The sequence below is a fragment of the Hylobates moloch genome, unplaced genomic scaffold (assembly GCF_009828535.3).
Source record: "Hylobates moloch isolate HMO894 unplaced genomic scaffold, HMol_V3 SCAFFOLD_13, whole genome shotgun sequence".
Taxonomy (NCBI): Eukaryota; Metazoa; Chordata; class Mammalia; order Primates; family Hylobatidae; genus Hylobates; species Hylobates moloch.
The window spans coordinates 1,553,869-1,579,879 of NW_026652288.1; the positions used below are offsets into that span (position 1 = coordinate 1,553,869).

The following is a 26,011-nucleotide window of genomic DNA, read 5'->3' on the forward strand; positions in this document are numbered from 1 at the left end:
AGAGAGGGATGGGGGAGAGAGGGAGAGGGAGAGGGACAGCCAGGGAGAGAGGGTTGGGGGAGAGAGGGAGGGAGGAAGGGAGAGAGAGAGAAAGAGAGAGGGAGAGAGAGAGACAGAGTCTTGCTCACAGCAAGCAGAGCGGAGCAGTGCCAGGGAAGCAGCTTCAGCCCCAGGAAGTCACTGAGTGGAGAGAAGGGTGCGGGGTGAGGGTGCCTCTCAGGGAGACCTTGGGCGAAGGTGTGGATGAAGGTGGGCCTTGCTGGGAAGTGAACCGAGGGTCACACGCAGGACTCAGGCTAGGAGCATCTTTCAGAGGCCCCACTGTCTTGGCTCTCACCCCGTGCCCCACAGCCCTGTTTCCTCCTGCCTATCTCATGTCTCGTCCTTGGAGGTTGGGTTCACACGTCTGGCAGGTTTTCCTGCACCGCTAATCACCAACTTGAGTCCAAAGTCCTCATCTTCAGTCTCAAGGGTGTTCCTTGCCTCTGGCTGGGGAGAGGAAGCTCATCTGTCAGAGCAGGATTAGGAGACAGTCAAGTCAGTGAATGGCAGATGCCAAGAGTGGTCCTGGCAGCCACGTCCACAGGTTTCTGGGGGCGGGGACCTTGGGACGCTCCCTGGCTCTCCTCCAGAGAGGACATAGGCTGCATATGGCTCCGTCTGCAATTCCCCCTCATGGCAGTCTGGATGCAATGAAAGTTTGCTGATTAGATATAGATATGCTCATTAATTGAATATGTAGATGAAGGTCACTGTTCACACATTACCTTCATTATATTAGCTACTCTCCATTAATTTGTTTCCCCAAAAGTGGTCCAAATAAAAGAACATGTTATGGCGGGAGGGTGGAGCTGCTGACTGTGGCAAATTTCATATTAGAAATATCTATCTTTATTTAGTAAACCTTCAATGGGAAGCAACTTTGGCTCTGTGCTTTTTTTTTTTTTGACAGAGTCCTGCTCTGTCACCAGGCTGGAGTACAGTGGCGTGATCTTGGCTCACTACTACTTCCGCCTCCCGGGTTCAGGTGACTCCCCTGCCTCAGCCTCCCGAGTAGCTGGGACTACAGGCATGCACCTCCATACCCAATTTTTGTATTTTTAGTAGAGACGGTGTTTCACCAGGTTGGCCAGGCTGGTTTTGAACTCCTGACCTCAGGTGGTCTGCCTGCCTTGGCCTCCCAAAGTGCTGGGATTACAGGTGTGAGCCACCGTGCCCAGCCTTGGCTCTGATTTTTAAGAAAATCATTTAAAAATATGTCTGTCTCAGAGTGTATTTTAATAGAAACTGCACTTGCATAATATAAAAAATGTGCTTCTTAGGCAAAGAATCTCCTTTTAAAAATGATCTGTTGTTATGCAAGCTATAAAGAAAGAATAGGAATGATTTTCTAGAAGAGGAAGGAAGGAAGGAAGGAAGGAAGGAAGGAAGGAAGGAAGGAAGGAGGGAAGAAACCCTTGATAATTGGGAAGGATCTTAGAGGATGAGAGGCTTGCAGTGGTTTTTAATCTTCCTGTCTTATCAGCACTGGCAAGGAGCAGGTCTCCAGAGCTCCCTCTCCCCGGCCCTGAAGGCAGGGCAGGCGTCCCCAGCCAGGGAGGAAGGCTCTTTGAAGGCTTAGGAAGGGAAGGGAGTCCATTCCTCAGGCTGCCTTCTCTGTGCTCCCCCTTCTCTGGCACTCGTGGGCCTGCCCTGGGGCTGAGAGGCAGGGGGGATGCAGGCGAGCATTGCTATGGAGACACGGTTGCTAGGCTCCCTCCTCCCCCCTCCTCCCTGCGGTGCAGGCTGGTTCTATCGTGTGCAGGAAACCTGAGAACCTGGATCAGCTCCTTGACTGCAGCGCTGTCAGGCACCGAGGAGAGAGGGGAGATGCCCTCAGGTGTGGTGGCCATGGGAGTGGGCTCCTGGGAGAGGGGAAGGCCTCTCAGCGACACCGGGTTCAGCTTAACCAGCCCTCAGCCCGGATAAGGATATACAGCTCAGGAACCTTTGGAACACACACCAGCTGTCACTGAGCTTCCGCAGGCCATGGGTGCTAGAGCTTCAGCCAGGACTGCCTCCTGGCATGGCCACCAGGGCACGGTCTGTGCCTCACCGGTCCATGCACAGTCAAAATAGAAACTAGAATCACGTGTTAGCTGCGATCCTCTTTTCCACGTGCCACTGTACCTCCACCAGAGACAAAGCACAGTCCTGGACCTGGGTTGTGTTGTCCAACTGCCCTGGACATTTCATCTAAGAAAGTGGTTCGGGGATGATGGCGCAGCAGGTTGGGAAGGTGAGCTGGGGGTCTCATGAGACCTGGCACTCCAAGTCCTCCCCAGTAGCCAGCTGCACGCCCTGGAGGCTCCTTGTCCCGTGCACGGTGCCGGTGCACGCATGTGCGTGAGCCTGCGCGTGTGCCTGCATGTGGTCGGTATAACAGAGATGGGACTCCGTGCCCTACACACTTCACAGGCTCCAAGACAATGAGAATGCCCTGGTTTCAGGGAGAAGCATTTAGTTCTAAGGTGGAAGGAACGGTGATGAGGCAGGCAGGACTTCACGCTGCCGTTTCTCTCTGTTCTGGTCTGTGGTAGGTAGTGATTACCTGCGGTTTGCCAGACACAGTATCAGGCACTTACAGGCTAACTCATCTAAGTTAGTCCTCATCTTAGACTTGGAAGATGATTATTATCGTTATCCCAGTTTCAGAGAGAAAAAGTTGAGGTTTGAAGAAAACCAAGTACTGAGTTCAGGTTTCCCAGCAAGTGGCAAGCCAGGAGCTCCCAAGGCTGTTTGAATCTGGGGCCGGTGTCCGCTCCCTATACCACACAGATCTCCAATTTCCATACCAGGAAACAAGCTAGTCACCTCATAAGTGCTTTAAATTCAAATGACATTAAAAATAAAGAGCCTTCATCCATTGCATTGAAAAATTGACCATTTGTAAGGTTGATGAGCTATCAGGGTTGTCAGATGGTTTTTCAGAGCCGAGAAGTCGAACTCAGAGGGCATTCTTCTTCTTCTCTACCTGTCGCGTGATGTCAGTTCTGATGGTGACTCATGAAGATGCTGACTCTAGTAATGAGAATTTCTTCACTGAAACTATTGGTTGAAATCATTTCACGGTGCAGAGAAAGCTTGTTGCTTTGGCAGAAATCCAAAGTGCACCCAAGCTGCATGGATTTGGGGAGGAGTCGTCAAGCTCTCTGTCCCATTACGCTGATACGAAGGCTCGGTCCAGGACTCCTAGCCCGCTTGGTGCTGGGGGATGGGCCTTTCCCTGGCATTCTCCTTCCTCAGCTCCCTCCCTGTTCTGTGTGGCTATGGGAAGGTCATGAATGACTCTGCCCCAGAGAGCAGCAGCCTGGAAACTTCTCAAACACACAGCAGGACAGGACAGGGTGGAGGTGGCCATAGAGGGTCGCTCTGCTGGCACTAGGAGCTTGTGGAAATGGCCCAGCCTTGCCTCAGTGGCCGGGGGTCTCTTTTCAGTTGGCGATTTTGGGCCAAAGACCTCATGTGGAAAGAATTTTCCTCTTCTCCTGTAGACAAGACCTGGCCAGGCAAGTCCATCGTGAACTCTGAATCAGCTGTTCTAGGCAGAACTCCAAAAGGGACATTTTACGTGATCTGTGTTTTCTCTTTATGTGATTTGTCAGAGCCTATGGCACACTGAAAATGTTAATCAACATTGTTTGCTACTCCAGTTATGGAAGATTGGGCCGAAATCTTGTCTCTGTGAAAAGCAGCATTACAATTTTAATGGAAGTACAATATTCATTTCTGAAAGTTACTGCTGAAGAGTGTTCTACGTCTGGAAGCAGGTTGCAGTGTGTGGAGACCCAGCTCCGCAAGCCGGCCGCCGGGCATTTGTACCATCTGTTTCTCACCCGTCTTCTGCTTTACCCACCCTGCCCTAGGCTGGGGCTATGTGTTGGTGCACGGGACACAAGAGCAATTTTAAACGCATCACAAATTCCCTGCAGAGGGAGAGGAAAGGGACAGGAAATGCAGGTGACACAGAAGGAGCCGAGGAGGAGCAGCTGGGTCTGAGAGTCGGTCTAATCCATGGCCCTTCCTGGTTTCGAGTCTGCTAACACAGAAAAGTCATTATTCTGATGGACTGAAAATCAAGCAACTTAAATGTCTAAATTAAAACCTCCACTCTTAGGCAACTCATTTAACCCTTAAGATGCTACGGAAATCTCCGTGTGCCAAGACCACGTGTCTCCATGCGCTGATGGAGGGGACTCTGTGGGAAGATTTGCCTCCAGACCTGGCTGGAAGCCGCCACTGCTGGAGAATTCCAGGAGGGCCCCTCCTATCTCTGCTCCTCAGTTCCCTGGCCTGGAGAACCGGGATACCCATTCATGTCCTGCAGCTGCAGGCCTCTGCAGAGAGCTGGACAAAGCGTGCCCCTGTGGGAACCCAGGTAAGTCCAGTGAAGCCGGAGGGCAGAGGGTATTGTTGCTTTTTCTAGATAAGAAAACTGAAGCTCAGAAAGTCTAATTGACTTGCAGAAGCCCAGGTGGCTAGAGGGGTGAAGGGTCTGGATTGAGGGTCTCTGTGTCCCTCCCCTCATCTCACAGGGCAGATGCCCGGCCCAGCTGCTCCCCAGGCTCTCAGGCCACCTCAGTCCTCAGCCTCTTCAGGGCCTGGCACAATGAGGATGGCTTAAACAAGTATGTGTTGAAAAAATTCCTGTGTAGGTCAAATGATAACATGACATTCTGAAGGAAGTGAAGAGTTTGCAAGTGTAAGATGCCACTGGCATGGATAAGAGAGCTCAGGATTTAAACCAAAATTGTTATCACTGATAGTAAGAGGTGACCATCCAAGCCAAGGCTGCAACGGAGGTCACCACTGAGACATGAAACTCGGAAGCGCCACACGGATTCTGGAGGACGCGCATTGTATGAGCTGCATTATTTGTAGGGACAATGGAGCACCACGCATTGTACTTGACGGGTAACTGATCAAGGTGATGCTGGTGCAGCCGCATGAAGGTGGAGCTAGTGTGTAACTAGGGAAGCAGAAGTCTAATCTTCTGTAAAAAGAGGCTGCCCCAAGAAGCCTGGGGACTGGTCTGGCTTGGAATCTACATGAACGGGAAACGGAAGGGAGGAGATTTCTGGATGTCTCCATCATTGTCTCGGAGAGCTATGTTCCGACCCCCAGTCATCCACCAGGGCATGAAAAGTGCCTCTGTTTCCATCGTGTTCTCACCCTCACACACATGTCATCCAAAGAAAGGTAGAACTGAAGCCAGAATTTAAGGCAGTTTGAAAAATAAAGAAATGACAGAGAATAAGATGACCAAAATATGCCAGCTAGGAAAATGGTTTAGAATTTGCAAAGTGGTGAGGACAGGGAGAAGGCAGCTGTGAGGACTAGATCAGCCATGGGCTTGTGGGCTGATCAACATTTTTATTTGAGGATTTTCAACCTGATCTACAAGTCTGAGTATTTTTAAATTGTACCATATTAGAATAAGGCAAAGACATACTCGAAAAATGGAATTCTTTTATCTTTGAAATATTTTGATCTTGGTTGTTGGAATTTTAAGTATAAGAAGTTTTATTTCATTCCTTTCTGGAAGTGGGATACATTTTAGTTTGTTAATTATCTTCGTCCTTTTTTTTCTGGCATGCCCTCCCTCCTCCACAGAGTCTCAGAACTCCAGGCCATTCACGGGCTGGGTCTTACCTGTCTTTTCTGGGATTTAATTCTTTTCTGTAATAAATGCTTATACAGCTTATTCTGGGCACCAGGTGCTATTCTGAGCATGTTACAAACATGAGCCCATTTAATTTTATCATCATGACCTCTCAGGTAGGGGCCAGCATGATCCTCACTGTGTCGATGGGGAAAACCGAGAGGTTAAGCAACTTGCTGAGGATCACACAGCCTGTGGGTGGCCAAGGCAGGGAGTGAAGCCAGCAGTCTGGCTTTGAAGGCTGTGCTCGTAATCACTGCCCCAGCTCCTGCCTCCTGCCTTGGCCTTTGCAGAGGGGCCATAGAAATCACAGGTGCTGCTGACGGGTGGAGAGAGGGTCCGCTCTCCAGGGTCGTGGCCTCACAGCACGTTTTGAGACACTCCCAGGTTTTCAAATGTTTCCAGGCCTTTAAGGAAACTTTATCAATGCAATTTAAATATTCGGACTATATTTTAAAATATATACATTTTTACAGAAAATAGTGGATCTCAAATATAATAAAACTAAAAACAAATGTTAAATTATTTTTATTTTACCTAAAAACTTACTCCATTTGATATCCCTGGGAATTAAAAGCTAAAGGCAGACATTTTTCAATGACAAAAACTCTCGTCATGGTATGAGAAAAAAACGAGAAATACTTAGAGAGATGCCAGCGCCTCCGAGGCTGTATATGGAGAGGCCACAAGTCACTACCACGTTATTTGATAGTAAGAGCTGATTGAATCCAAACTCAGTCAGGCACTTGGCATTGTAATTGCTACAGATGTCCCCCTGAAATGCCAGCATTAAGAATGACTGAGATTTTTACTTCAATTAAATTCACTGATGATTTGTTCAGCGTCTGGCAGGCGTCAGGCACCGCTCTGGGTGCACAGAAAGCCCCAATCCCAGACTCGGGGTGCTGGCCTGCTGGGGAGTGCTCAGAGAGCTCTGACCCTCACCTGTGAGCCTCCGCTGAAAACATGACAGATTTAACGTAAAACAAAGGAATAAGAATAGAAAATTTGGCAAATGGATCTTGACTTCCTGAGAGTAGACAAGTTCTAAAGAGTAGAATACACTCAAAGCTATTTGGCCTGAAAATTCAGCACCTGATGGGTTCTGATGGCTGAGTGTCTTCCATCTAATAAACACCACCCAGATGGAGAGGGGTGGAGAGGGATGGCCAAAGATACCGGACTCTATGAGGGATGGTCAAAGATACCTGGCTCTATAATAAACACCACCCAGATGGAGAGGGGTGGAGAGGGATGGCCAAAGATACCGGACTCCATGAGGGATGGCCAAAGATACTGGATTCTATGGGACAGGGTATGAAGAAAGTGACAGGAAATCTACAGTCGGGGGAAGGATGGGGAGAGGGCAAGGAGAGGGCAGCCAGGACTCGGATCCAGGGGTGTGCGCGCTGGCCTGAGATGAACGCCCATGTTCTCAGCAACCCAATATTCTTCTCCTTTCCCTCCACAAACAACCCAGGTGTGGAAAACAGGAAATGCTCTTTTTTTTTTCCCCCAAGATTAGTTTTAAATGTGGGAGGTGAATATAAGTTTAAAAGGAAAGATTCAAGTCGTTTATCCACAAGAAGCCTCAGGTTCCCCATCTGTGAAGTGGGCACAGAAGGTTACCAGCTTTGTGAAGACAAGCTAATGTAACAGGGGGAAAAGCGCTGTGTTTTCCTTATTTTATTAGTGTTTTCACGTTGGTTAAGATTGTCAAACTCTGCTGACTTCCTTTAGCACTGGCCAGACTTATCTTTCCGCTGCACCCTGGGCTCCTCCCCGCTGCTGTGGGGAGGGCCGTCGATGGGCCATGTGGGCTCAGGGCATGACAGGGGGCAGCCAGGCGTACCTGATGGGCAACGATGTGGCTTCCACTGACCTGTGGTCCAGCGGCTGGGCCGGATGTCCTTCCTCCATCACCTGCTCCCCCGTCCGAGGCCTTGCAGCAGGTGATGTTGTGAGACGCTGGGCGGCAGAGCCGGGGGGGAGCCACGTCCCTCTGCCCATGCTGTTTGTCACCTCCATGTGATGCTGCAACCTGATCCCACTTGCAGGCAACTCCAGCAGCCAGTCCTACAGCTGTCCTCATGGAAAGGTGACATGCTGACCTCAGCCATCCTCCTGCCCCATTTCCACCTAGGGCAACAGGATTTTCAGGCTCGCGTGAACTTCTGACGATCTTGCCGGCCCCTCCCCTCACTAAGGAAGAGCCCGGAGCTCGGACAGGCAGCCTCCTTTCTGAGGTCACCTGGCGGCCCGTCTGCTGGCCCATCCGTGGTCCTCCCTCCAGAGTCCTTGCGTTCCTCACAGGGCTGTTTGGTGCAGATAAGTATATTCTCATTTATTCATTAGCTTTTTTACTTAAAGGCCTGGACTTTAAACAATGGGCAACACGTGCCGAGGGGCGCCGTCAGGGAGAGGCTCAAATCTGGAAGCCTGGCGTCCTACCCCAAGGCCTCTATGTTCCGGCGCAGGTGGAAGACACTGACCGAGCACAGAGCCGCCGGGGTGAGTGCGATCGCTGCGGGGAAAGGTCACAGTGGCCGGGCTGACATCCTGAGGCAGGAAACTGGACCCTCAGTGCATCGCACATTGTGCTGGTGTTGGGCCTGGGTGAACAGGCTGGATTTCAGAAAACAGGGAGGCCAAGGAAGGCCATTTCAAGGGAGTGTGCCTACCTTGCCAAGGCCCAAGAGGGAAGGGCGTGACGTGATCCTTGCACCAAGAGACATGCATACATTTTAAATGGTTGTTTTAAGAACATAGAAATACACATTTTTGGATTCCTTACGCTGTCTTCAAGCCTTGTGGTGAAATACTTTGCACATCTCTGAATGTGTCCCATCCTTCCTGTTCAAGGCAAAATCAAAGCAGTTCTCCCAGGAGAAGGCGAGTGCCTCAGCTTCCCTCCCGGCCTCACTGCCGTTCTGTCTCTGTCCCCAAGCACTGGGCCAGGCGGCAACCAGACTTTACTCAGGGTGGATGTCCGGGGAGCAATGAGCAGAAGCAGATCCTGTTTGATAATCAGATTATTGCCAGGAAAGAAATCTCTAGAAGACCTTCATTCTGATTCTTTCTTGAACTAGTGGTGCCACACCTAAGCCTCCGCCTGCTTTGTTCTAGGGTCCAGTGAGGAAGAATTAACTCGCTGCTCCCTCTCCCACCCCAGGCCTCTGCACTCTTAGTGCAGCCATTGCAGGTGAACTTCTCTACCCTTGAAAGTGGGGCTCTGTCTCTCTGTTAATGTGTTACAGGGAAAAGACATTATTTAATCTTATTTAAATAATCCCCAATAGTTATATCTTAACAAAGATGTACACTTCGGATTTCTGGAGTACAGTTCTGTCCAGTGCACATCTGCGGTGAGGCTGAGGGCTGCAGTGATATTGAAAGTCTCTTCGGCTGCCTGATTCCCGGGTATTTTCAATGATGTGCAGGGGAATGCTGCACTCTCAGGTGAGTAGGACATTTGGAGAAGAAATCTTTGTGATGGAATTTCCAAATTTTGTAGTTATTTTAATTCCCAGAAAATTGGATTCTGTGGGCCCCTCTCGCTGGGTGTGGAAACAGACTCAGGGCGTGGGCCTGAGCCCGAGTCTGGGAGAGTGAGAAGGGTTGGGTCTTGGCATCCTCATCTGTCAACACCCACTGCCTGGTGATGCGTCCAAGCATGGCCTTCGTGTCCAGCCTGGGGACAGGCCCCGAGAGCACCCCCACACATGCACGGCATCCCTCTCCTCCACATCTCCACACAGCTCCTGCAGGGACCCTGACCCACCCGTCCATCTGGGGCTCCTGAACCCGCACCCACCCCTCACCCCGGCAACGTTTCCCCATGGCTGGTGGCCAGAGTGGACCTCTGGGTGATGGTCCAGGACGCTGTCCACCCCACACTGAGTTCCTGCAGCTGACCCTACGTGTGCTGCCATTGAAACCTCAGCACCTGCTGCCTCCCATCCCAGCCCTGCACCCCACAGCCAGAGCTCTGGACTGGCCTCTAACTGCAAGGCATCGGGGAGATTTGAGAAGCAACGTCTCACTCAGGACAGAACTAAAGTCCTGCCAAGACCAGCGACCTCAGGTGATCTGACTCATGAGCTGCTCTGCTGCTCTAGAACTTTCTCCCTGCCCCTCCTCTGCTGGCATCCTGGTGTCTACTAAGCATGCTGGGACTGTGTGTCCACCGTCTCCCCAAATGTCAGACCAGGGGAGGACAGAGACCTGGCTTGTTCACCCTGCAGGAGAGTCAAGCTGAGTCTCCTTATGACCAGGGTCCCACGGGAGGACCAGAGCTCAGAGAGCACCACACAGTCAGTCCGTGGTTCTGTAGGATAAATATACCCCTGCAGCAGAAAAACCCACTCCGCAAAGCCCTTCAGCATCTAAGCTATCATCATCCTAGCTCTGGGGAGACCCCCGTGGTTCCAGCTGCACAGGTGAGGAAGGAGCCCTCATGGAGAACACAGGCTTCAGAATGCCTGGATTCCTGGTGCTGGAGACTTTTATCACTTGTTGGCTATGATGGAAGCTACAAAAACACATTTTCCCCGAAATATGATGCGGTGATTAAAACTAAGATTATATGACTTATATGCTAAGCAGAAAAGCAGGTTTCAATCACATTGTGATTGCACAAAAATGGAAACATATCTGTGAGAGTGGTGAGATTATACATATTTTTTCTTTTTTCCAATTCTTTTCTTTCTCAAATTTTTGAGCTTATATTAGGTTTATGTCCAAAAAGTCATTTAAAAACTTCCTTGCTCAACTGATATTTTCTCCCCTTCGCTAAGAGGATGCATTTGTGCCAGAAGCAGGTGCTTTTATATATCAGGCGGATTTTTTATCCTTGTTCAGTGAGAGTGCATGAGGAACGCCATCAGCACTTGGCCAAGGGAGAGGGACATGAACGGTGAGAGCTGAGGAATGGGACCTGGCCACTAGTACGCCTGTGCTGGGACGGGCAGGGGCTTGGGGCACAGCCATGGCTGTGAGCAGTTCTGCTGATGCTGGGACGGGCAGGGGCTCGGGGCGCAGCCATGGCTGTGAGCAGTTCTGCTGATGCTGGGACAGGCAGGGGCTCGGGGCGCAGCCATGGCTATGAGCGGTTCTGCTGAACTCTGCTTGCTCTCAGTTGGCTCTGAGACCAAAAATTGCCTAAAATAGGTCACCTGTTTGTATCCTAAATTTTAAAAACTAATGCATGATAATGACATCTTCCTAATTTAACATGAAAACTAAATGGGACCAGGGAAGTGCTGGGATACCCCTCCGTGGAGTAAGCTTTTCTCTGCAGGTAGTGCTAATTAATGCATCAGCAAGCTTGGGAAAGAAATATCAAAGATACAGGTGGAAACAGGCTTCCAAGAACTTGAAGGCCCCAATTATTAGCCATGTATGTGTTAATTACGTTGGGTTTATTTAGTCACTGAAGGTGGCGGCCTGCAGACCTCTCTCTGATAACACCTGATTAACTAAATGTGAATTTCTGCCCATGCTTGAAAGTAATCAAGTTGCATGGCTTTTCACAATAGCGTAACTGAGTCTTTCCACTAACTTCTGTTGAGTGCTGCCCCAGTGATCGTCCCAAACAGTGAGGTTTGCAGTCATCTCACCATGCGGCTTGCAGGTATTCCATTCTGAAAATGGTAACACTGACATTTACATCACATTTAGTTTTAATCGGTCTACAAACTGCATTAAACAAAAAAAGATACCAGTATATTAATAAAAATTATTAACCTATTTGTCAATGGCTTAATAGTATAAGCCAGATGCTTAAAAAATATCATAAACTGTTCAGTTTCAGAAATGAAATATTCCTACACATTTGTTAGAATGTAATTCTAATTAGAATTAAGACAATTTCTCTTGTTCTTTGTGTAGTAAAAGCCACACAAAGAACAATATAAAATAAGTATAAGGTTCTCTTGGGCACTGTCCAGTGTGTATACCTGCTTGGTGTATGTGGGCATTTAAGTTTGAATTAATGAAGATGAAATACGATCAAGAATGCACTTCCTTAGCCACGGCAGCCTCATTCAAGCAGCTTGTGACTTTCGTGTGGGACAGCACAGAACAGGCAACTTCATCCCAGAAAGCTCCATCGTGCATTTCAGGCTCTCACTTCCATAACCAAGTCACATTTTATTTTAATTATTAGAAAGCTTTTTCTTCAATACATCAGGTAAGTGTGGGATGTCCAACCCCTTTACATGCTTATGATATTCTCAATTTCTCTTTGGAGGTAGACGAGATGTCTCCATCTCTCATTCATGAATAGAAACAAGTAATCACCTGTAGAACCTAGCGACTTTTAAAATGTCATTAAATGGAATTCACTAGGGTCAGAAACAAACCTCTTTCTGTAAAAATGCAACAAAACCATACAAGAGAAGAGAAGTAATTTCCCTGAGTCATCACCCCTGGAAGGCCACAGATTACATGTAAGAGAGAGCACAGCGGCAGGTTGAAATTGCAGATGTGGCTGTGAGCTTTCCTGCTTCCCAGGCCCCTGGGCACCCAATGGCCCTTGAGTTCCTTCAAAGCCTTCCACTCAAGAAAGGGCCTGGGAGAGAACGAGTCTCTCGTGGAATGGCCAGGAAATCCCAAATGCTTGTCAATCATTTCCCAAAGGGAACATCTACTTTATTTCCAATTTCATTCATTTTGCTCCAGGGAACTACAAATTAGTGAAGCATTTACTAGATTAAAACCTCAGATGTACAATTAAAGGACAACATAACCTCCTCATTCTGACTAGACTCTCCCATCACAGAGTGCTGGCTTCTCATCCTTCATGCTGCCCGGAGTCAGATGTGGGGGCCCGTGAAGTCCAAGAAAGCTCACTTCTCAGAGCCACTCCAGAGGAGCCCAGAATTCCCCCAAATTAGAAGAGGCCAAATTTAATTAGGTGTGAAATATGAAGAGACCTCAGACAATGTAACATGTCTCATGAAAGGAAATGTGTCCATCTTTGAAACCTAGAGCAAAAAATAACAAAAAATGTGTGTGTGCAAAATAATATTATAATTTAGTAATATATGTGTATATATATTTTAAATAACTTTAAAACTTCAGTACTTAAAATTATAAGGACAATACATTCTTCCTTCTGTTCATGTGTGACAGGAATACTGTATATATTAAAAAGTCACCCAGAAGTTAAAAAATCAATGTGTTTAAAAATTTTTGAAATAGGTTGTATACGATGCATTATTTTACATTTGATTTGATGACAAATGATTTTTGTTTGAAAGTATGCAATACAATTCAGTAGTTTCTGATGTTTGTATTAAATGTTTCATAATTTTGAAATGAAAGAATGGAATGCTAAGAAATATTTCATTAAAAAAATCTTCCTCATGATTTTCTTCTGAATTTAAAATGTTCCAAAATTTGTCACAATAAAAACCAAAAACATCACAAAGCCAGCTTCAGTGACCAGTTAGGAATTTACCTTAATTCCCTGGGAGGGTCGAGCTCCCTGTCTCTGAGTTCAACCAAGCCACCATCCTTGATAACTGCCTTTTAAATGGCTTAAGGCAAACAAATCAAGTTGGTCAAGAAGCCGGTAAATATGGCAAATTAAAGATAAAATAAAATGTCAGTAGAAGCCACCCTCTCCTTAGCAAACAGTATGCTGACTCTGCCAAAGTGTGGGGCTGCAAAGGCGAAAACATTCTTGACCTGAGCAATGAATGAGGTAAGGTAAGATGGAGAAAGCTTTTTTTATTTTTACTTTTTGAGACAGTCTCACTCTGTCACCCAGGCTGGATGGAGTGCAGTGGTGCGATCTCGGCTCACTGCAACCTCTGCCTCCCGGGTTCCAGCGATTCTTGTGCCTCAGCCTCCCGAGTAGCTAGAAAACTTCTAAACGAGGCTTTATTTTCTTAACTGACTAGATTGGGCAGTCAGGTCTACATGCAGCATGTTTCATTTAGTTTTCAGAAGAATGAATAATGAAATATCAATGAAAAATGGAAAAGTTTCATTTTGTGGGGATTTTTGTACACAGTTGTTGTCAGTGGTAACAGGTATTGAATGTCAGGTGTGTGCTTGCTACCAGTACTGCCCCGCTTCACAGCGAAGGAAACTGAGGCACAGGGAGATTGACAGTGCTCCCCAATGACTGGAAAACCCATGGTCTGCGTTTTCTTTTGCACAAAGAACCTCTTCATGAAAAGCAGAGCATCTTGGCCACTGGCCTCTGATCCTGCCACCTCTTGCCTCCTTGTATTACCCAAGTCTGAGTTTTTACTCGGTGAATTTTAATATTTTCTTCATCAAAAGCACGACAATGGCGAGGCATAAACAGACAGACCTACACTGCGTTTCAAACATTGCCGGAGAACTTTAGGAATGGTTCATCAAGCCCTTTAAAAAGCTAAACACCAAAGGTTCTCGACGTGGTTGTTGTTTTGTTCTTGGCTGGCTTGTGCGTCAGTATAGTTAGTTAAAAGAAGTAAGATTCAGCCCAAACCCCAATGCCTGGGTCCCTCCCTTAATAATCCAGGTCTCAGGTTTACTGTGAGAGGAGGAGGAGGCAGGAAGAAAGATTCACAGCAGGGACCCTCCCCACTTGTAGCCTCTTCCACTGGGCCCAGGGAGGCTCCTGCTGCTGGGCTTGCCCTGACAGTGGACTTGAGAAACAGAAGGAAAGGCCAAGGCATTTCTGGCTCATCTTCCCTCAACAAGAAACTCCGTGAACTGGGTGGTTTACTGTTGCTTTGCAGGTTCGTGTGTGTGTGTGTGTGTGTGTGTGTGTGTGTGTGTGTGTGTGTCTGGAGTCATTCTGAAACATTCTTGTTTTAGAAGTTTTACTGTATAATGCTTAACTGCATTTCCTATATTTTAATTTCTCCTACTCATTATGATAAAATAAAACTCTAATAGGCTGCATTTTGTAGGATCTTTTTTGTAAATGCCATAGTGCAAACTTTATAAACCATTTACCGATGTGAAAATATAAATGGTAGAACTGGGTCCCTGGAGGAGCAAGTTCAAAATGCATTTAGCTGATTGTGAGGAGTGGGCGTGTCTGCTTTCCACCAGGGATGTGGCACAGTGCGGGGGAGTTGGCCACCGCTGGGTGGGTCTCAGCTCAGCTCAGCTCCCTGTGCGGGTCACGGGGAAACTGCACAAGGCCAAGTGTGGAAATAAAAATAAATTCTGTGTGTGTGTGTGTGCATGTGTATGGCTGTAGTCATCGCTAAATGTAAACCTTTAATTCTCAATCACAAAGCAGCATACCGAAGGTGGTGGTATTAATGATTGAGGAGCAGGCATGAAGCGTGGGAAAGATTCTGACCTCGGGCTTTGTCCTGATTTTGAGGAGCAAGCGTGAAGCGTGGGAAAGCTTCTGAGACAGGCTTTGTCCTTGCAGTTGATTGTCTCTACATCTCAGCTGGGCAGTCCAACCACCCGTTCCTCAGTTCTCACATCCGTAAAATGGGTCTAAGCACCCCTTCCCCTCTTTCCTCACAAAGGTGACAGTCTGTGCAGAAGCATTTTGTCCATTGTCAGGCGCCCTACAAGCCTGCAGTATTTCAGCACAAGCAGGTACCACCACAGATCTGGGGAAGGCTATGGGGCAGGAGCTCAATCCCCGTGACCCGGGCCGTGCTTGCTGGAGTCCCAGTGGACCCTGTGCACGGGAATGACCCGCACCTGAGAACCCCCAGGCCATCACCTCTTCTCCCCCGAGACATTCCCATTCACGCACATGGCTGATCACATGCACCCAGGTGCTCTCGGGTGAGCCAAGTCAGCTGCCGAATGGTTCGATTTTTTATAACAGAAACAAGGGTGCTACAGGAGCAATCTTTGAAGTGGGAGATCACACATTAGCTCTCCTCCCAATGTGGAGGCTGAAATCACACAACTTTCTGTCCTAAAAGAGCTGAATTTACACAGAGGTCAACTCATTCCCCTGATAAGGAAATACGGCCTCTTGTTAAAGAAACCAGACCCCAGCCGCGGGCAGTTGTAATTCGCAGAGTTCTGTGGATTGACTATTGTAAACTGTGAAAGCAAAAGATTACCGAAATGAGGATTATTCCTAAGAACTTGGTGAGCAGTCAAAGCGGATGACCTTCCTGCACCCAAACAATGGAAGCTGTGAGGTGAGCAAAGCTCACATCTCTCTCCAGGAGAGCCTGGTAAATAATCTCCCTGTGCCTGCGTTAAGTTTACAGCGGAGAATCTAAGCCCCGGGATGGTCTAGAAATAAGTAGCCTTAGCAAAAAGCAACATCTTGACCTATGTTCAAAATGTTAATTCTTTGATTTAAGATGTATTTTAAAATGCCTGTAACCAGGTTAAAAAGATGTGTTAGATGTGGCTAAAATTCCTGTATGCTCAAGCTGAAAATGCCTAGGATACAAGCCTAGAGACTACAGAGCGTACGAGACCATCGCAAAGGCCAAGGGACCAAAAGTACAATCTGCTCACTGCCACGATGACTCAGTCCGAGCTGAGACATCAGGAAAACTAACAAGTGGCCGAAGGTTCTTTTTCCTACAAGGAGTTACACTAATGTCGGGACACGTGGTGTAATAAGATAAAGGCATGGATAATGAGGAGGAATCTTAATTTGGCCAACCAAGGCATCAGTGGAAGCCAATTAGTTGGCTCCTCTAAAGAGCCAATTCCCTGTGATCAAAATCAGTTTGTATTTGGCTCACATTGGTTATACCTACACCATGCCCATGTCAACAACGGCACACACATCTGGAAGTAGAAAAAAATAATTCCTGGCTGGGAGAATATGGTTCCTTAAGAAAATGAGAAAGAAAAAGAAAAGGCTGACCAGCTGTGACAGGTTTTGCAAGCTCTTTCCTGCTGTGTCTTTCGGGGAATCCTAGCAAATGAAATGTCACGAGAAGAAACTTTTCTGAGAATCGGAGCTCATGGTGGGCAGAGTTCTCACCCCCCAAAACTCTAGTTTGCACAAATGTATTCTTTTTTGCTTTTTGGCCTGTGGTCTCAGTGAATGTCACAGCTAGGCAGGGCTCACGGCGACCCTGTGAGGTTGACTCCTAGAAAGGGCACACAAGGTGACGGCGGACTCCACCTCAAAGCATCGACGCGCAAAAGTCTGCCAGGCACTGAGGCTTTCAGAACTGGGCGTCCCTCCTCCGTCTGCCTCCCCAGAGTGTCCCTTTTACCCTGGGGGCTTCCTCCCTGACTTCTGAGCCTCTGAACTATGTCTTCGACACCAGATGGGCTAGGGAGCGAAGAAAGCAACAGTCCCAGAGTTGGAGTAAGATTCAGGTGCACATTAAATTTTAATCCAGTTTCAGTTTATATATTATATACATAATTAGACAATGAAGTGATGGATTTTCTTTTCAAAACGTCCCATGTTTGCTGATTTGGGTAAGACCAGGCAAAGTGTTATCTCAGGAAGTTTAAGAGCTTAGAGAATCCAAGAACGAGAGTTTACCTGGAAAATTTGTTTTGTCCATGATCAAGAATGTCCTGTTAAAGGCCAAATACCACAGTTCAGTGTTGGAAGGGACAAGAAGAAAATTTCCAGAAAGTCCCATTTGTTAGCTGACATGTAGAGAATAATTTTGGGGGTAATTGGGGCCCACTTTCTACGATGTGTTTATGAACGATTAGAGATTGTTACACGACACAGTGAATGGCTTAATGTCACACTGTTAATCAGGGATGATGCTGCTGCAGGACAAATTGACCAAACCCTTGAAAATATACACAAAGAATATAAAAAAGGACTCATGTGGGAATTATTCTAAAGAAAGTTTTTGCAAGTCATGAGGGGCTCAGTCCATGCTCCTGGGCTTGAGAGACCCACCCAACAGATCTTGCTGACCCAGATCCAACAAGTAACAGATAAAGGGTGTCACCAATTACAAGGTTAAAGAAAAGACATCATAACCTATGGTTATACCATCAAGCAACATTTGGTCATTGAAACATTAGTGTTTTTATAGAAGATGCTTGATTGAAATTCTTAGTTTTGAAGATCCATTCATAGAAAGGGACCATTTAAGAAATTCAGTCAAGTTCAGATTTCCCAGAAAGGCTCTACCAGAATAGGACTGACTTTTTGCAAAGATAAGTTTAGACACGTGTGTGGCTTTTCGATCAACCAAAATTAGGGAAAGGCCATCCACCTCCTGGAAGATACAGTCTCCCCTCCAGGACAAGGCGGGAAGGAGGGGCTGCCCATGCACACCCTGCCCTGGAAGGCATGAAGAGCTAACCGGCTCCCTGGGAAAATGCTAAAGGTGGGGACCGTCACACCATCTTGCAAGATGAAGTAAGAGAAGAAGAAACTGCTGATGCTGGAGAAACAGCATGTTGGCTCGGAATTTCAAATCAACATAAGCCGCCAAGCCCAACGTGAAGGAACGCAAGCCAAAGAAAACGAATCCCTGCAGTCTCTGACCAGTTAGAGGCAACACCAGAAGCAACTTTTACAGAGGCTGTTTTCCTGTCTACAGCTGGCCTGTTGGAACTGGAGATGTGCCAATCTTTTGCAAAGTGTCCCTCATCAAGAAATTCAAAGGAATGCTGCCGTGTTCTGATGTACTGGCCAAGTTCCAAGTGGAGTTAGTCATGTTTTGACCATGAGGGAAATGTGGTTTCGAGCCATACAAAAGACGCCTGAACAAAGTGGGTTGAATTGCTCTTGCTAATGCTGTCCGTTTTGAGATCCTAAAGCTACTTTGTCCATGAGGCACTGTTTTGGATGAGGCTACAGACTTTACAGCCGTTAGGTAAGAGGAAGCCCTCCAGGTGTTTACATTCCATGAAGAAAGTTCCAAGGGTCTTGTGGTGAAAGAACTAGTTCAGGAAGTCACTGAACATAAGCAGGTGATCTATGGCCCTAGGGCCCTGGACAGGGATCCTGTAAAAGATGACATGGGTGTGAAATAGAAGCCTACGCTTTGCAGTAGTGCTGGTCTGTCGTCAGGGTCCTGGGATGCCGAGGTGGGGTGGGATGATTGGGAAAGCGATCAAATGTGGGTTGAAAAGCAGCATTATCTTTGCGTGGATAGCGCTTTTTCCAAACAAAAGGAAAACCAAGCAATTTGGCCTAATGATATGGCCTGTCCGATAATTTAGATCGATTATCTGGGGACTCTCATCGTGCTGTGAGCATCTCCCAGGTCTTGCCCTCTTTCCCTGTGTGCACCTGCACGTATGCTCTCCCTGGAGTGCGGAGGCTTTGAGACTCCCCCCGTGACTTCTACCGGCTTCTTCCGAACCTGCCTGGACCTACATCTAGAGATGTCTATGTGAAGGAGGAAAATCTCAGTGTTGCAGTATAAATGTAGGTATTTCACCATTTTGCCAGATTTATGCTTAAAAATTACAGGCATAGAGAAGAGGGAGGTAAAACTCTAGAATGATGTGTGTCTGGAGGAATTCCATGACTCTCCGGATCCCTGAACCGCGCGCGAGTTGTCACTGTCCTAAAGAGTATTCATGACTAAGACCACAGTGTATTTAATACATTAGCTATTATGATGGTAGATTTTGTCATAAGTGCTATTTAAGTATCCATATTGTAAATACTCCTATGAATTTCTTTTAAAAATTAAATTTTGATCATTTACAGTCATTTTCTAAAAATTTGAGTAACTGTAAAATTTCCCTTCCATATGCATGCATATCTGAAGCGAAAACACTCATGCTTTAGGATATTCCAGATAGGAAGGATATGACATGAACAGGCTGGAGGTATGTCAGGGGAAAAGGCAGAACGGGTTGTGTGGAAAAGTGGCTGAAATTCCGAGGACCCAATCCCGTGTCTATATCAAGGCACTGGGGTGCACAGGCTGTGTTTTTTAACAGGCATTTTTCTTTGCAAATGACATATCTTTTTTTTGTGTGTGAACTACTGAGTGTATGGATTTTAAAAAGAGAATTATTGTCATTAAATCTTACTTGAGTTCTTGGGAGCTGGTGGCCAGCATACTTCGAATGCTTTTGTCCGCCAGGGGGCAGCCAGACAGACTGTAAGACAGGCCGGGACAGGCAGGTCAGTCAACCGCGAAGCAGGTAACTCCCGAACAAACACAACATAAAAACCGAAATTAAAGAGTTCAATGCAGAAAAGCAATGGGCAAGTGCTGTATATTGAATTTTTTTTTGTATAATTAATTCTGAATTGGTTCAAATATAAATTTAAGAAAATATTTCTGTTAATAAGCAATTGTTTAAAAAATAAAACATTTGTGCTCTTTGGCTTAAATGCTTAAGAAGAATTTTACAAATTTAGGTCGTTTATTCAAAAATAAAAGACATTATACAACACATAAATTAGCATGCTTTTGAAGGTCAACATATAGCACTTAAAGGGTTGACACAGAATTCAACATTTTTACTTTGACAGCATTGTTGAGGTAAGCTGAAAACAATAAATTGAAAAGACAGAATCCACCATGAGAAAAATGAAGTCACACCTTCTGTGTGAGGCGTAATTACCAGTCACATGACCACTCCCATCACACCCTGGAGTTGGACATCTGCCACCAAACAAAAACAAAAACAGCCAAAATAGTAAGTATGTTTAAAAAAAAAAAAAAAACTTTTAAAAAAGTTTCATTGTTTCCAGTTTAGCTGCAATGTCTGCAAGGGGATTTAAGCACCCTGAAGAAAAGCGGCAAAATGCACGGGTTAAATGAAAATGACGCCCCTGTCCGACAGAGCGTCACTGGGAACAGGCAAGTGCACGGTTAGCTGCTCACTCTACTGACCCGGCAGTCGGAAACATTTATATGCTGCGAGTGTCGCATGCTCAAACGGCAAGGCATATACAGATCCAGTTTTTAAAAATCAGCCATAGAATGGGAAGATTAAGAAGATTCATAATTTCACCTCACAGCATGCTTACGTTATTAAATCCTTTTTGCTCTCCTTGCACTGAGGGTACTTGGGTTTGGGACTTGGGATGGTCACCTCCCCGGGATACCGTCTTTCTTCTAGAGCCTCCTGGAATGGGTCCAAGTCTTCTGGCTGTGGGCAAAACACAGCTTCAGAGCCACACGGATGATCACACAGCACACAGACTGAGGGAGGCGGTTCGTGGCTCTGGGGTGGCCTCTACATCTTACACCTCTTTCTGCTGTATCTTTAAGATCTTTTTGTCCTGATAATGCCCCTTCTGAAAATGCATATTGAACTTTTCTTCCACTGCTCTAAACTCCTAAAATGATGGTCACCTGTCAGTGGTCAGGGCCCTTATGCAATATTCACCTGGCTGTGCTCACCACATGGATAAACACATGGTCTGGCAGCCAGAGACTACGTTTAACTTGGTCTTCCTCATCCAGCATTCAGCACACACCTGTGGGTGGGCTGCTTTATCCAACACTTGCCTGCAAAGATTCAACACTGAAACTACAGTGTCTTAGGGCTGAGCTTTCCCCCACTGTTGGTCAGTATTTTACAAGCACGTGCTTTAAGATTCAAGGTAACAGAGACCAATTTAGAGGAATGTAACTGTAAATTTCCTTTTCAGTTGTGTGTTCAACTGCAGTAACGTAGATGTTTCTACAGGTGGCAATGCTCAGCAGACACATTCCCTAAGTCTAGATACACGGGAAGGTTTGTCTTCCATGACGATACAGGATGGAAACATTTCTGTCATTTTAGGAGGGCTTACTTTCAGTTAAAATAAATTTGGAGATTCAACCACCATGCCTTATTTGGTAGTAATGATTCAACACTGCGGGAGAAAAAAATACTTAGAAATTTAGCTTGCCACTCTGATTTGGTTCTTTTTCACAATGCCTGGATATTGAAATCAATTTGAAGAATGCAGATAATAGGCTTATAAGCAGGTGCCCTCTCTGCTAATTTCTACATGGGGCTAATGTTTCTTTTTTTTCCATTTCCTTGTTTCTGTAAGACACTAGTGCTTTGATGGTGGTCTCTCTATTGTACTAAAAATAAATTTCATTTTTCAGTGAATAAAGAAGATGTCATAGTTCTCAGAATCAAAGACTTTAAAGTCAGTACATAAACATTTTTCTTTATTTCTTTTCAAAGCCTAAAGGGCATTATATCTATTTTAATAACCTGAATTTGAACACTGTAGCTACTTCAAAAGTATGTTCTTGACATATATGTTTTAGTAATACTGTCATAAACAAAGATTTAGGTGATGGTACTAAAATAGTTTATTCAAGGCTAGAGTAAACTCTTTTGAATACTTTAGGTTTCTTAGAGAAGGGACACTGTCCTTAGTTTCAAAGAGCTAGTTAATTAATAGCACATAGTTAACCATTTAAGTATCTAAGACTCTATTAGAATTCTCTACATGCAAGGAAAATCCTGTATTGTTTCAACAGGACACCCAGAAAAATGAACTCACATGCTATTTATACATTTTCTTAGAGTAATCATTTGTAACAAAACATATTTGTTAGAAAACAAACTTTACCATTTATAAGAGTCAATAGTTTGTTTCACTCTAATCAATGTTAGTCTCAAATCTCTTCTGGGTCAACAAAAACTGTTTTCTAAGTCCTCCTCAGCTAAAGGTCATATTTAAAGAGAAAATATATTTTCTCATAAGGTATGTGCAAATGGCTTTTCTTTCAGCTGGGGCCCCATTTTTAAGTCTGGCAGTCAACACAGGCTCAATGAAAAGGACATACAGTAATGTCTTTGGACTCGTCCTCGTCTATCCTCCGGGGTTTCATTTTGGTGTAGTCTACGGGCAAGTCCCAGCAATCACCCTCGCCCAGCTGGAAACACCGGTTGTTCATCACTGCCTGCTGCTGGGGGGACATGGGCTCCAGAGGGGTCAGGATGGGGCAGCAGCTGTCCCGCGGCCTCTGCTTGTTCATGCTGAGGTCCAGGGTCCCGTTCTCATCCACCTCCATGTCAGGGTTCTGTCGGTAGAAAGACATGGTGACTGTGCTTGGTCTGGCATCTTATAACACCGCGAGTCCTTCCTCCCAGATTGCGGTCCTGCCGTCAGCCAGTGTAGCGTTCAACACAGAATTCCTCACTGCTGTTTCCTTGGCCTAAACTCCCAAGGTGAACAGGCCTGGTCTGTTGGTACATTCCTGCTATCCCAGGCTTAGCTGCAAAATTAGTTGGAGAATCCAGGCATCCATCCATCCCTCCCTCCCTCCATTTCCCTATTTATCTACTGTCTATCCTGTCTCTCTCCTTCCTTTTTGTCCTATTGTATCTCTGATTTAGAGTTTGTTCAGAAGAAAATTACAAAGTGCTTAATTTTAATTTTATTACTGTTACAAATACCTGAGATAAAAATTTTGTGTGTATGAATGTGTGTATATACATGTATGTGCATGTATGTATGTGTGTGTGTATAAACACACATATATCAGCTTAAAAATTCTCTTTTAGTTTTATTGATGCTAATAGTTCAAGAATTAGGGAGGAGGATAACAAAGGAATTAGAAAGATGAAGGAAGGAAAGAGAATAAACTAAAATTTACCTTCTAATACAATTTGTTTTTTTTTTTTTGAGGGACAGAGTCTTGCTCTGGTACCCAGGCTGGAGTGCAGTGGCACGACCTGGGCTCCCTGCAACCTCCACCTTCCAGGTTCAAGCGATTCTTCTGTCTCAGCTTCCCAAGTAGCTGGGACTACAGGTTTGCGCCACCATGCCCAACTAATTTTTGTATTTTTTAGTAGAGATGGGGTTTCACTATATGTTGGCCAGGCTGGTCTCGAACTCCTGACCTCAAGTGATGCGGCTGCCTCAGCCTCCCAAAGTGCTGAGATTACAGGTATGAGCCACTGCGACTGGCTGTAATAAGAACTTTTATAATGAAGATAATTTTCCACCTTAAGAAAGAAGATCCGCAGTTGCAGCTAAAAATACTTTACTACAGTGATTACTGTCTGATCTCTAAATTTCAGCAAACCTGCAATTTAGTCTACTGGCTTAAAAAAAAAAAACCCAAAGAGGTACAGGGTGAGGCTTTTTGGTTTTTTAAAGGATGCTTTGAAATGCATCAATAATTCTGCAGCACTTGCCTCTCAGGAAGAGAGTCAGAAGAATGGACACGTGGACAGAAAGTTAAAAAAAAAATCAAAATACCCCTAACAATCCTGCATGTTTTTTCCCCAAAGAGTGACACTCTCTTTAGCAAAATTTGATTTCAGAGCTGGTCTGAAAGCTGCTGCCTCCTCAAGGGTCTAGCAGCTCTCTCCTCTGGATGCAACAGCAGAAGGAAGATGCTTGGAATGGGACCCCCGTTCCTGGAGCTGTTACCTTGATAAATTATACAGTCTCATTCTGCCTGAACTCTCTTTGTCAAAGTGCACTCTGATTTGAAGCTTTGATACTAATTTAAGCTTCATAATGTTGGATTTATTCTCTCAGTCTTAGTTTAATTTTAAGAAAGTGCAACAAAAGTTGGAAGGGGTCTCTGCCTTTTTTTTTTTTTTTTTTGTGGTTACCACAGAATCTCTTCCATGCTAACCTTGCATTTTTGCAACCTTGATCACCATGAAAACTGCATGCCCCTGATGCTTCTCCAATATCTAGGATTAAACATACTGATAGAAGAAAAAAACATTTGCAAAACGTAAGATTACTGACCTTTCTTCATTCATACCAACTACAGATATTTACAAGAACCACTGTCAGTGTTGTGCACTCAGGTACATGGCCAGGCAGGGCTACACAGTGGAGAGCCCTTTGTTTATCAGGAGAGGAGGTGAACATGTCCGCTGCTCAGCGTCTCCTCTGAGAACACAATTGGACCGCTCCCTGGCACCACCTGGTTCTCCCCGGCCGCCTAGCGGCCTCGTCGAGGCAGCTGTCTCCCAGGTCTGTGCTGCATCTTAAACGCTCTCTCTCCTGCCCAGCATAAGCACTGGTTCAATTGATAAGAAAATTAAAAATAGATACTCTTTCTATGCCTTTCATAGCACTATAGCATCCATGAAAATGTGGAACTAACGAGTGCTGGCTGTAAATACATGGCTGATCCCTTGGTGTGAAGTCTGATTTTTACTTCCTTTGTTTCCCTGCTACCCAGGAATCCATGGGCAGATCCCTGCATTTCACTTGACAACGGTGCTAGCAGAGCTTCCTGTCAAAGTTCAAGGGAGATCCACGCTTCGTTTTGCATGCTGTGTGGTCACTGGAGACCACAGGAGTCCCATGTGGTGTCCTTTGTTTACAGAAATGCTTCTGGATCCTGGAGAGAAGGATCCATTGATGCACGTTAATCTATAAGATCTGACCCTTGCCTCTGATTTAGAAAATGGATGTGCTTTGGACAATGGTGTGTTCAGGCTGCTTTAAGGGAAGCTGCACTAATTGTTCACAGTGGCAAGAATGGTTTAGGAGATCACGGCGTTTGCACCATAAGGCTGCCCTGAAAGCGCCGCGTGTCTCGGTGGCTGGGTCCGCGGCCCGGCCTCCCCCACCCGCCAGGTGGCTCCACCTGCCCAGGCGCGCGTACCCGCGTGGCGCACAGGTCCTGCGGCTTGGTGCTCAGGTTCTGCGGCATCTCGCGGCAGCGCGTGGACAGGTTGAGGATGGCGGTGGCCGCCATGTGGGCCGCCTCCATGTCGTGCGTGTAGTCGAAGCTGCTCTTGCTGCAGGTGCTGCTGGCGCTGCTGCCCCCGCCGCAGCTCAGGTTGCTGCTGCTGCTGGGCGCGTAGCTGCTGGTGCTGCTGCTGCTGGGGCTGGGGTCCTTGCAGTACCGCTTCGCTGGGGAGACAGGGACAGGGATGACTCAGGCTCCGGCCGCAGGGCACACGGCAGACATCACACGGCAGGGCCTGCCCGCCCCGGCCTCAGCCACACAGCCGCGTGGGACGGCCCTCAGGGTGCCGGGGCTTATGCGTAAAGAAAACAAACAACAGGCAAACGAAAACAAAACAAAACCTTCTGGCTCCTTTTCTTTTTTTTTCTTCTTTTTTCCTTTTTTTTTTGCCCTGGAGGAGAACTCATCCACCTGTTGGAAAGGCTGCACCTCGCACCCAGCACAGGCCGTTACCTGGTCCCTCGAAAGACAGACACACGCCGGGCTAGCTTTCAGGAGCCACAGGGTGTAGGGAAGCGACTGAGAATTCCAGCCCAGTCAAATCCCAGTCGAGGCCCTAAGCGTGAGTGGGGCTCCTCCGCAGCACATGAGGGCTCATAAGCACTTTTGGTGACCCGACCTGGATCCACAGTCTCTTAACTGTCAAGAGGTGGGCTGTTCCTTTCAGCCAGAGGGGCTGCGGCAGCCTCCTGGGGCCCTGGGTCCTCTGTGCAGGTGACCAGGATTCAAGGGGACCTGGGGGCCACCTGCTGGGCCTGTGGGGACCACGTGCTTTGGGAGGTGG

At 46.5% G+C, this 26,011-nt stretch overlaps 1 protein-coding gene across 15 annotated transcripts in view; it reads right to left on the reverse strand.

Annotated features, from left to right (window-relative positions):
• MYT1L (myelin transcription factor 1 like) overlaps nt 1-26,011 on the reverse strand; it is a 532,891-nt gene that overhangs the window by 75,044 nt on the left and 431,836 nt on the right. For all 15 annotated transcript variants that reach the window (XM_032172073.2, XM_058426326.1, XM_032172071.2 and 12 more), the window contains 4 exons: nt 25,141-25,391; nt 22,345-22,581; nt 20,577-20,698; nt 19,628-19,696 (listed from right to left, as the gene is read on the reverse strand). In XM_032172073.2, coding sequence (XP_032027964.1) covers nt 19,628-19,696; nt 20,577-20,698; nt 22,345-22,581; nt 25,141-25,391 — 679 coding nt within the window. The remainder of the gene's footprint in view (nt 1-19,627; nt 19,697-20,576; nt 20,699-22,344; nt 22,582-25,140; nt 25,392-26,011) is intronic.